Source organism: Panicum virgatum, chromosome 5N, assembly GCF_016808335.1.
Source record: "Panicum virgatum strain AP13 chromosome 5N, P.virgatum_v5, whole genome shotgun sequence".
Lineage (NCBI taxonomy): Eukaryota > Viridiplantae > Streptophyta > Magnoliopsida > Poales > Poaceae > Panicum > Panicum virgatum.
The window spans coordinates 45,886,170-45,898,387 of record NC_053149.1 but is presented as its reverse complement, the minus strand read 5'-3'; the positions used below and the strand labels follow the sequence as shown (position 1 = coordinate 45,898,387).

At 44.1% G+C, this 12,218-nt stretch overlaps 1 protein-coding gene across 20 annotated transcripts; it reads left to right on the top strand.

Annotated features, from left to right (window-relative positions):
- Nucleotides 1-3,792: 3,792 nt before the first annotated feature.
- LOC120673033 lies at nt 3,793-11,959 on the top strand. Of its 20 annotated transcripts, XM_039953712.1 has the most exons (13): nt 3,797-4,112; nt 4,209-4,337; nt 4,463-4,658; nt 4,844-4,971; nt 5,865-6,234; nt 6,368-6,667; nt 6,757-6,875; nt 6,961-7,091; nt 7,765-8,073; nt 8,179-10,464; nt 10,543-10,615; nt 10,974-11,347; nt 11,436-11,886. In XM_039953712.1, exon 10 carries the CDS (start codon nt 9,340-9,342, stop codon nt 10,360-10,362), a length of 1,023 nt encoding a protein of 340 aa, XP_039809646.1. In that variant the 5' UTR covers nt 3,797-4,112; nt 4,209-4,337; nt 4,463-4,658; nt 4,844-4,971; nt 5,865-6,234; nt 6,368-6,667; nt 6,757-6,875; nt 6,961-7,091; nt 7,765-8,073; nt 8,179-9,339; the 3' UTR covers nt 10,363-10,464; nt 10,543-10,615; nt 10,974-11,347; nt 11,436-11,886. The 20 variants fall into 20 exon arrangements, 11 of the variants coding, with proteins under 11 accessions (XP_039809653.1, XP_039809651.1, XP_039809652.1 ...); XM_039953716.1 differs by having other exon boundaries at nt 3,795-4,337; nt 4,466-4,658; XM_039953711.1 differs by having other exon boundaries at nt 4,466-4,658; nt 4,844-6,234.
- Nucleotides 11,960-12,218: the final 259 nt, after the last annotated feature.

The window sequence follows — 12,218 nt, the reverse complement described above, 5'->3', positions numbered from 1 at the left end:
AAATCTCTCGATCACTTTCCCTTCATCATTCACAAACCTGCATGCTGTACAACTCTCAACATGTTGAAGATCTTTCTGCACATAAGGAGATAACATTTGGCAATTTTTGTAACCTTTTTCATATGTCGCCTTCACTATCTCAACCTTATCTTTGTACCAATCAACCATTTCTCTAAATGTACCCTTGTTAAGCGAAGTAGAAGACTCATCATGTCCACGGAAAGCATCCCCTTGCATTATGAGAAATCTTGCAACATCTAAAGAAGTTGTCAAACGAATCTCAGTGTTTTCTTCCTCCTTACCCACTTGAACTAATTTTCTACCCACATTTGTCCTTTGGTTCATAAAGTCTTCACACTTTTGCCTAGCTTCTACATGAGTCTTGCAAACATTGTGCTTATTAAAAGTATCCTTAGCTTTCTTCCAATTCACATAACCTTGATGTGCAAAGACCGAACTACCAAATTTTTTAGGCATGGACGAATTAAAGAAGAGATAGCAATACAAGCAATAAGCTGCACCTTTGTACTCACTATACTCTAGCCAATCAAATTCATCAAACCAAGTCTTCTGAAAAGATCTAAATTCACCACTCATCCATTTACGAGGAAATATGATATCACGAGGTTGAGTTGGTCCATTCAAAGCATATGCTCTCTTTATTTGATCTCTAATTTCAGGCTGATAATCATCAATTGGTTTGCGCTTTCCAGGGTCCCCAATTAAATCTGAATGACTAAACTCCACTCTAGATTTCTTTGGTTCATATGTGCTCTCATTAGTGTGTGGAGTTGAAGCACTTGAATTTGAAAAGTATGATTGTATAGTTCTTTTTGACATTCTGAAATCTGTCATACCAATCAAATATTGAATCATTGAAAATAGAAATCGAATCACAAATTCACGGACAATGAGACAAAAAAAACTAAACAAGGATTTAACTGAAGTTGTTCACCTAGTTTCAGCAGTGCCTAATTTCTTGCCTCTGCCTCTCCAAACTCCAGCTCTCCTGCTATGCTAGCGCACTGCTCGGTGCCTCGGTGCAGCTGTAGGCCCTGCAGCACCGCTGCCGTGCCGCGCGCCGCGCCGCGCCTGGCCGCGGGGTGCGGGCCGCCTGCCGCTCGCCGAGGCCTGCCGCTCGCCGCGCCTGGCCGCGGGGCGCGGGCCGCTCGCCGCGCCTGGCCCTGGCCGGCTGACCGCCTGCCCCTGCCGTCGCCCGCAGTGCGCCGCCCCTGCCTGGCCGCCGCCCGCCGCCTCCGCTCGATGGCCTTGGCCGGATGGATGCAGTTGGATGGATAAGGTTTGCTTGCTCTAACCCATGCCTTGTGTTTGTGCGTTTGGGCCTTGGGCCTTGGGCAGTTCAGCAACTAGGCACTCCACACTTGGGCTTAAGTGGCTGGAATTTTTAGTGGGCCGGGGCTAACTCGTGAGCTGTGAGCACTAAGCAGCCCGACGCCCCGCCTAGTCGTCTTCTACCTCCAGACAGACCTCCAGCCTCCCCTACTGCTTGCACCTTGGACTAAAAATCCATGGAGGGGCTCCAGGGGCTCCATGGCTCCGGTGGCCGTAGGGGGGCTTGAGCCCCCCCCCCCCCCCCCCCCGACCCACCACTGGATCCGCCCCTGCATGCACCGGCTTGCAGCCCTGCACGTTGGCACCTTTGCCTTGTCCGTTCACTTGCCAAAGCAGATCACGAAGACAACAGAGACTCTCTGTCTAGCACCAAGGCAGCAGCCAGATAAATAACATATACCTTTGCCATAACATTCTAAATCAGACGATCATTCACACTAGCGTTCAGTTGCAGACTTGGATAAATAACATATACCTTTGCCATAACATTCTAAATTAGACGATCATTCACACAAGCGTTCAGTTGCAGACTTGCAGCACATGCAAATACACGTACATTAGTTTTCTTCTAAATCATATGAACACAATCTAATTTATGAAGAAAAGGTAGATGGTCTCTATAAAGAAAAGATTTAGCATACAACAATGGACAACAAATTATCAAAGGTAAGATAGCCACATTCCCCATATCTGATTTTACAGAAGCAAAGTCAAACAGAGATAATCAAATCACACAGTATTAGTACATAGAACATTATTTGAACTCGCTCAGTCCAAGCAAGAACCAAAAGGCCAACAGAGTAGTTCTACCTATAGCAGTCTTATGGTATACAGGTTTGGTTCAATGGGTGTTCTAGTACCCAAATAAGCTGTCTGGTTTTCCATGATAGCTTAAATGGGTCATCTTGCTCTACAAAAGAAAATGACATTGTTGTTCCTAGACTGTTCCTAGACTGCTTTCAGCTTTCACTCTCTCTCTGTGGGAAGGGTGACCTACACGGCTATATTCAGGCCCACAATGAGCCTACATCCAACTGAAATAAGCCATTAGCCGCCATTTTCTGCTCGAGTTTAATTTAGATTTTGATATGCTTGGATTTTTCATAAATATCCCCGAAGTCTATTAAATTTAATAGTGATTTTGTTTCCTGTTACGACGGTCCCAAGCATAACTTCTTCATTATAGCAACTCCAACAGACTGTATTCCTAACGAGTTAGCTAAAAAAGAGAAACGTCACTAAAATACGGATCCAATAGACGAGCTATCTTGCTCGGCTTGCTATCTTTCCTAGCTAGGAAAAATAGCCGACCCATCCCGCTCTCCATCTCCTATCCTCACCTCCTGCACGCAGATCCCGCAGCCTGTTGTCCCGCAGCCGCGCCTCGCCTCGCCTTGCTCGGTGCCGCGCCTCAGCCCGCCGTTCCACCACACCTCACCCATAGTTGCGATAGAGGTCGGGAAGGATAATGGAGGTAAAAGGTAGGGGATGATGTGTGGAACCCACATGTCAGGGTGTGTGGATGGGAAAGTTGAAGGAGTTGTTGGTGATTTGGAGAGGGAGAATAGAGAGTCTGTTGGAGTAACCAATGCATTATGGAGAAATTTTTTTTAGAGAGTCCAATTGAGAGCCAAAAATAGTTATTCCCTTAAAAATGCTCTTAGACTTTGAATAGTATAGATGCATCTTGCCGGAAAAATACGGGGTATCTGGTTTGACGAGTCTATAGGCTATCCGTGTTTTTCTGTGAACTCACTGAAGCCCTTAATTTTATAATAATTATTATCTTGTTAGAGATGAGGTGTTGATAAATCAAATTATTTTATCTATACTATAAGGAACCAAAACAATTGAAATTAGTATGTATCTAGAAAATTCACACCCACCATTCACGGTGACCCCACGTGTCAGGAAGGTGGACAATGAAAATCTCGTAGTGAGGGAAAAAACTACCCTTTCTAAAATGTTTCCCATGTTTTGCCTTGTTTTTTTACACCATGGGTAATCTACCCGCCCGATGTACCCACCCCCAAATTTACGCATACCGCAGGCCTAATTAATCCGCCCTCGCAAATCACGGTGGAAAAAATCGCACTACACCCACGCGCCGCCGCGCGGTGACGGCGGGCTGGACCGGGACGAGATGGCCCAGCTCGTTGCCGCCGTCAACGCCGCCTCCCCCTCGCGACGCGCCTCCTCCCTCGCGACGCCGCCTCCCCCGACGCTGTCTCCTCCCTCGCGACGCCGCCTCCCCACGATGCTGCCTCCCCCCGACACCCCCTTCTCCCTCGCGACGCCGGCACGCCGCACGCAGTGGACTCTAGGATCGGGACGGTCTCCGTCCGCCGCACACCGCCAGCCTGCCGCACCGGATCACGCCGTTGTCCGCCGTCGCCCGCCGCCGTGCCGTCCGCCGCGACGCCATGCCGTCCGCTTGGCCGTGGACCACGCCGCCGCCCGCAGGCAGTGCCACCGTGACGCCGTCCCCGTCACGGATTCCCCACGGGCGCGATGCCCGACGCCGCGGCGGCCGTCCTCCCCGCCGTGGATCCCCCACGCACGGCGCGCACGACTTTGGCCGCGCCGCCGTGACTACCGTCGTTCCCGACGGCCCGCGCGCGACTCCTGCATCCCCCATGCGTCGGCAGCAAAGGGTGAGGGCAGATGGAGAGAGCTCGTGAGAAGGCAAGGCGAGGGGAGGAGAAGAGCTCGTCAGAGCGCGTTCTTCAAGCGGAGGAAACGGCCCCAGATCCGAACAGGTTCTTCTTCTCCCCCCCTTCCAATCGACTACCCTTGGTACCTAATCCTCCCGTATCCAATTGTTGTGACGTCTGACAAAATAATGCGCGGAGAAGATGCATTGGCACATCTGCTACACGGGGAGGAGTAGCTTGTGATTCCATTGTGATTTCATTTTTCTGGGCGTCGCTGGAGGAGAGCGGCGTTGTGGTGGTCGGCGGTGGGTGACGTCCGCAAACCAACTGGTACCTTTCTCTTGATCTCCTCCAATTTTGTTTGATTTGTTTCCCAAAGTCTATGGAGATCCCCTCTCTTCAGTTGCCCAAAAATCGTGTGGCCCTTCCTGAAAGAATATCAATATGTATATTAGCAGGATGCACTAAACAGATTCATTTGCTGGAGCTGGAGCCGTACCATGGCAATGGCCAAGAATAACAGCCCTCTGTGCCGGAGCCGAGTCTGTATGGGACTGTGGAGGCACAGAGGAGATAGTTGGGATCAAATCGCTCCGTGGACAGGAGGAAGGGTCTTGCTAGCGATATACATGTACGGCGAGCGAAATCAAGGTACACGGCCGGCCGCCTGCCCATGGTCATGCTAGCGAGAGAGATCTAAATTGTACTCATAATTCATCTATATACTGATTGTAGTTGTAAAAATGCAGATATATTGCATCACATATTCATATGCATGCATAATGGTTCACACATTTGGAACTGAGCAGCTGCTAATGTACATTACCTTCATCCAGGTGGCCAAACTGCATTCCACTCTATTAAAAGGCCCTGAGGCTGAGGAAGAGGGTGCTTTCTGCTCACTGATGAATCTCAAGGCATGGTAATAATGTTTGCCTCTTACTATCTTGTCCCTGAGGAAGAGGTATGCATCCAACTTATTCTCACTCAGCTTGCTATCTTGTCCCTGAAATCTATTAACTGAATCAATCAGGTGTTCATATTTTTTAACGGAATCAAATTAAGTGAGTTGGCCTCATGTGTATCCGTTTGAATGTATTTATCTTGTCACTTATAGAGGGAGAAACCACATGCAACAAGGAAATAATAAATCCTGATGAAGCACTAATTGGTTGGGCAAGAATGACATGTACTGAAAGCAAACAATTCATATGTAAAAATGACATGTCAATCGTCATGAGATTTCTGGTACATGTATCCTCCTAAACCAATCAGGATCACATGACCATTTTTATGAAGTCTACTACTTGATATAAATTGCAAAATCCTAATATTTGTAGTGGCTCATTTCCTGCTCCTATATACAAGGCTGTTGTCTTTCCTTTTTTTTCTGACAAAACCTCTCCTTTAAGGACAGTAAGCCTGCAGTAAGGTTTTGCAATTTTCTTTCTATGAAACATTTTTTGCTGCTAATAACCTTCTCTCTAAGGTGGTCAAAAGAATTATGGCTAGCAAGGTACAGACACAACCATTAAAGTAATGTTGTTAAGAGCCGAGTGATATGAGGATTAAGCATCATCAGTCATGTGACCTCTATTTGGAACTGAACGATTGACCATCAGTTCTAAAGATTATTGTTTCTGGTGTGCATCGCTATTGTGTTAGTCTTTGTATCCATACTCAGTCTTGAATCATGATAATTTTAATTGAACATTACATTCTAAATCAGCTGTTCACATGATCTCACACTGACTATAAAGGACATTCTAACTATTTTTCTTGGTAGACTCTTCTTTGTTGTATGAGCCTGGACTATCCATATTTAACAATGCCCTTCTGTGCATTTGTTTTCTTCAGGTTCTTTTGAGGAATCGAGTGATAAGTAGAGGGAGCAAGCTAAAAAGTTGGGAGTACCAGATATTATTTTTGTTTCCTCCTAATTGTGATGATCATTTGCTAATTGTGATGACCTCTAATAGTCTGCCATGTCATCAGCTTGATCAGATTACAGAAGCAGGGCTGTTCTTTTCCTTCCTATGATCTTTCTGTATTTCCTTTCCATATACTAAACTGTGTCAGGTTTCCATTGGCAGTCATTTTGTATACCTTGTGAGACCTATATAGCACCTGATGAGAGTGCTGGTGTACTTCTTTCTTTGACCCTTTCAAGGAAGAAACTACATGTACATTTGAGAAGCGCGGAGCTGCTTGGACAACATTCCTTCATGTGGGTAATTTTCATTGTCTTTCATTTGGCTTTTGGAGCTACTAAGTCTGTCATCTCTGCTTCCATGGATGCTTGTATGAAATAAACTGAAATATACACCCCTGTTTCTTGTTTCTTTGAACGTGCTTTGCAGCACACCTTAGACAAGACGAAGTGGAGGATTTAATTTTTTGGTTGCAAGGGGCTGCACCTGATCAATGGCTCCACCATAAATCTTTGAATTAAATCTACTGCATACATGGCATTTCGAGAAATTGCAGGAATTACAGAACCAGACTGATAATCCATGAACAAAAGGAAATGTTGTGCTGCTAATCAAGTTGCCTGGTGCTTCTGCAGCTTCCTGCACGGTAGATGTGGTCGCCCAGTCATATATGCCTGTGTCAATGGCTTGGCCATCCAGATTTTAATCTCAGCTGCTCTAGCCTCCATGGTAAGGCTCCACGTACAGTTCTTTTATTTATTTTACAGAAGAGATGCAACTGTACCGCCCATCATATTATATACCTTGTTATTTATCAGTGCAAGAACACCATGGAGGCTGTCACTTTTGTATTGCATCTCCATCTCCATCTACATTGTACGAGGGATGAATTGATGAGTATGGAATTCATTTTTCCTTGGCCGAGTGTTTGTAATCTGTAAGTGTGCCTTCAGCATGAGCTCACCATAGGGTATGTCCTAGAAATTAATTTCTATTTTCAACTTTTGTAAATTTTGATGCAGAGAGTTTACTGGAAACCTCCTGAGTCAGCTATGAATAAGATTTTTTTTTAAAAATCATCATGGAACCAGTAATCAGTAGATATGGTTCTCATGATCGACTTCCTGAACGTCAAGAAGCACTTCTCGGAAAGGTAAATCTTTTCATCATGAGATATATAATAGATTTCCCCAACACATTAGAATAAGGTAGCATTAAGTCTTACCTCACTGCCATTGACTTCAAAACTTAGGACTACTGGACTCTGGTTTCCACCCCACTATATTGTAAACACAGAGCCAAGAGTTGCATTGGCAATTAGCAATCTCAAGTGAGTTTTGAATGTTTTAGGAAAGTCTATATGTTCTAAGAGTTATGTTCCGTGGAAGTATCTAATTTTCTGAATAGGCAATAGATTCACCTTGTCTTCATCTCTTTTTTTGAGATATTTTAAGCCATGATGTATATATGGAGATACAGGGGCGGATCCAGCGGTGGGTCAGGGGGGGCTCAAGCCCCCCCCCCTACGGCCACCGGAGCCATGGAGCCCCCCTGGAGCCCCTCCATGGATTTTTAGTCCAAGGTGCAAGCAGTAGGGGAGGCTGGAGGTCTGTCTGGAGGTAGAAGACGACTAGGCGGGGCGTCGGGCTGCTTAGTGCTCACAGCTCACGAGTTAGCCCCGGCCCACTAAAAATTCCAGCCACTTAAGCCCAAGTGTGGAGTGCCTAGTTGCTGAACTGCCCAAGGCCCAAGGCCCAAACACACAAACACAAGGCATGGGTTAGAGCAAGCAAACCTTATCCATCCAACTGCATCCATCCGGCCAGGGCCATCGAGCGGAGGCGGCGGCCAGGCAGGGGCGGCGCACTGCGGGCGACGACAGGGGCAGGCGGTCAGCTGGCCAGGGCTAGGCGCGGCGAGCGCCCCGCGCCCCGTGGCCAGGCGCGGCGAGCGGCAGGCCTCGGCGAGCGGCAGGCGGCCCGCGGCCCGCACCCCGCGGTCAGGCGCGGCGCGCGGCACGGCAGCGGTGCTGCAGGGCCTACAGCTGCACCGAGGCACCGAGCAGTGCGCTTGCATAGCAGGAGAGCTGGAGTTTGGAGAGGCAGAGGCAAGAAATTAGGCACTGCTGAAACTAGGTGAACAACTTCAGTTAAATCCTTGTTTAGTTTTTTGTCTCATTGTCCGTGAATTTGTGATTCAATTTCTATTTTCAATGATTCAATATTTGATTGGTATGACAGATTTCAGAATGTCAAAAAGAACTATACAATCATACTTTTCAAGTTCAAGTGCTTCAACTCCACACACTAATGAGAGCACATCTGAACCAAAGAAATCTAAGAAATCTAGAGTGGAGTTTAGTCATTCAGATTTAATTGGGGACCCTGGAAAGCGCAAACCAATTGATGATTATCAGCTTGAAATTACAGATCAAGGAAAGAGGGCATATGCTTTGAATGGACCAACTCAACCTCGTGATATCATATTTCCTCGTAAATGGATGAGTGGTGAATTTAGATCTTTTCAGAAGACTTGGTTTGATGAATTTGATTGGCTAGAGTATAGTGAGTACAAAGGTGCAGCTTATTGCTTGTATTGCTATCTCTTCTTTAATTCGTCAAAGCCTGAAAAATTTGGTAGTTCGGTCTTTGCACATCAAGGTTATGTGAATTGGAAGAAAGCTAAGGATACTTTTAATAAGCACAATGTTTGCAAGACTCATGTAGAAGCTAGGCAAAAGTGTGAAGACTTTATGAACCAAAGGACAAATGTGGGTAGAAAATTAGTTCAAGTGGGTAAGGAGGAAGAAAAACGCTGAGATTCGTTTGACAACTTCTTTAGATGTTGCAAGATTTCTCATAATGCAAGGGGATGCTTTCCGTGGACATGATGAGTCTTCTACTTCGCTTAACAAGGGTACATTTAGAGAAATGGTTGATTGGTACAAAGATAAGGTTGAGATAGTGAAGGCGACATATGAAAAAGGTTACAAAAATTGCCAAATGTTATCTCCTTATGTGCAGAAAGATCTTCAGCATGTTGAGAGTTGTACAGCATGCAGGTTTGTGAATGATGAAGGGAAAGTGATGGAGAGATTTCTTGGACTTCAGCATGTTGAGAGTTGTACAACTATTGCATTGAAAGAAGCTTTGGTCCGTATGCTTTCAAAGTCGTAAGTTATCAATCTCTATGCTTCGTGGGCAAGGGTATGATGGAGCTTCTAATATGAGAGGTGAATTTAATGGAAATTGATTCGTGATGAGAATCCTTATGCTTTCTATGTGCATTGTTTTGCCCATCAATTGCAACTAGTGGTTGTTTCTGTCTCAACTTCTAGTGCAGATATTACATATTTCTTTAACTATGTTCCTTCAATAGTCAACACTGTGGGTGCATCTTGTATGAAAAAGGATGTTTTGCTTGCAAAGCATCATGATGTGTTGCTAGAAAAGATTGAGAATGGTGTGATTATGACCGGAAGATGTTTAAACCAGGAAAGTGGTCTAGCTAGACCTGGAGACACCAGATGGGGTTCACATCTTAAAACTTTGCTTCGCATTTTGGTGATGTGGGAGACTATCATAGATGTCCTTGAGATAGTCAAGAAAGATTCTGTTAAACCAGCATGTACTGGAGGAGCTTTAGGTTTAATTGGAAAAATGGAGAGCTTTGATTTTGTGTTCATCATGCATTTGATGATAGAATTGTTGGGCATGACAGATATTTTGTCACGTGCTTTGCAAAGGAAAGACCAAGACATAGTTGAAGCTATACATTTGATAACGGATGTGAAAGATAGCTTGCAGGATATAAGAGAAAATGGATGGGAGCCCTTACTCAAAAAAGTGAAAACTTTCTGTGAGAAGAATGAGATTGAAGTGCCGGATATGGATGAGGAAATAAATATCAGAGGGACATCTAGACGTAGGAAGCAAAAGGTAACAAACATGCATTACTATCATGTTGAGATTTTTCTTGTCGCCATTGATGCCATCTTGACTGAGTTGAACCATCGATTTAGTGAAATCAGTTCAGAGTTATTAGTATGTATGGCTTGTTTTAACCCAAGAAACTCCTTCTCTAATTTCAATGTGGATAAACTTATGAGACTTGCTGAAATTTATGCTGACGATTTTGATATTGGTGAGCTTGCTCTTTTGCCAAATCAACTTAAATCCTTCGTCAACCGTGCTAGAAGAACTCAAGAGTTCCTTGGATGTTCTGAACTTGGAAAAGTTGCTGAAATTATGGTAAAGACTACGATGAACACATCTTATCAATTGGTTTATCGTCTCATTGAGCTAACCTTGATACTACCAGTGGCAACTGCTTCAGTAGAGAGGATATTTTCAGCCATGTCCCTTATAAAGACAGATTTGCGTAGTAAAATGGGTGATGAATGGTTCAATGACTTGATGATATGATATAATGAGAAGGAGATATTTAGAAAGATTGAAAATGAAAAGATCAAAAAGAGGTTTGAAGAGATGAAAAACCGTCGTATGTTAATGCCTAAAAATTTGATGGTACGCTCTGTTCTATTCTAAATTCATAATTTGAAGGTTCATATATGTTTGACTAATCAATTGTATCTATTTCTGTAGATTGCTTCTTCGGATGAATAATGGGTGTCACCGTCACGCCCGTCGTCTATTAGTCTCGTACTTTGGCTTTTCGGTATGGATAAACTGCATTTTTATTTTTTCATGATGTATTTTTAAATTTTCATCCGTCATTGATGTTTCAATATCATATTGCTTCAAACTATTATATTTCTCTTTTGTGGGGTGTCTTAATGGAGCTGCAAGTTGTTGTAGCGTGTTTTTCAGCCCCTCCTAAAATTTTTTCTGGATCCGCCACTGTGGAGATATGTTCTCAAAACTGTTCAGTCCAACAGCGTCCAACATGTAGTTGCAGTTTGAATGATTTGTCTACATGTAGTCTTCTGAGCACGTGCATGCCGAGAGATGCCATTCCTACTAATTTGTGACAAGTCTTCAGTATCTTTGACTCATGTGGGCTCTTTTAATTGCAGTTAAATTTCATGAACCATGCATATTGCAGACCAATCTCTAAGGACTGGATGTGCAGTACAGATAGAACCTGGCATATATATTCAGTTTATCGATATGGTTGTGGTATGTTGGCACCCCGCAAATATTGCAGGTGTACTATGTTTTGAATTCGCATGCAATGAATATGCCTTCCCAGTGTTGGACATGCTATAAGAATGTATGAATCCTCGAGTTCAGGAGACGAGGTTAATGGGGTCAATGATTTGGATAATGAATTCAACTTTGTGCAAGCAAATGACCAGGATTCTCACTATTAAACCATGAAATATGAATTATATATATTTATTTTGTGCAAGCATCTATTAATAGTCTTCTTAATAGTGTAAATGTTCAGGTACATGCACTCTTCGTAGCTTGTAAATGTTCTCTGACAAGTTCTGGGTAGATCACCAGATCTCTTAATAGTGTTTTTAAGATTGCAGGTGTAGGTTGCCTAGAGAAGGATTAGCTCTGCAAATTATCGTTGGTAGGCCAAAGTATGGATAGTGTGAAGCCACTGAGCAGAGAATTGAGCAATTCGTTCGATACCTTATGGTTTTTGGTGGCGTCGAGATTAGGCTGGCTCAGAATGGTGGTACTGAAACCAGCTTGACAGATTGGAAAGACCTCCCCATTGAGCTGCACGATTTTGTCAATAGTCGGAGATGATAGGATGGTCATCATGGTCTCCAGTGTATGCAAGTCGGAGATGATAGGATGGTCATCATGGTCTCCAGTGTATGCACAGGATGGTGCGATGTGTGAGGCGAGAGGTTGTTTCTGCTCGTGTACACGTCGTAACAAATTTACACGTCATAACAAAGTGGAAATCGTCGCTAGCAAAACATTTATGGGTATATTGATTTGATGTCACTAGAGAAATGTTTTAGGCAAGGCATTCAAGACTCGTATGAATTCAGTTTAAGGGCGTGGAATGCACAAGGGTTCATAAGCTAATGGCGAGCAATTACTACCGAACTTTTTTGAGCGGACCGAACATTTCCAATAGAAGTGCCCCAAGATGGACTCTTTCTTCAGTAAATATTCATTCGGTTTTTTTTTAAAAATATATCATTACCACATGTAAACGTTAACTATAATATAAAGTTCTGTTTTTTGGTTTTTTAAAACATGTGCGTGTCGCACATGGGCATCTGCTAGTTTTACTAACGAAACAAAAAGAAGTGGTAAATTGATGAACTACTCTATACCTCGTATAACCCCCC

Coding starts and splice junctions, on each gene's coding strand:
- LOC120673033 (XM_039953713.1), top strand. CDS start 9,340: ATGAAAAAGGATGTTTTGCTTGCAAAGCATCATGATGTGTTGCTAGAA.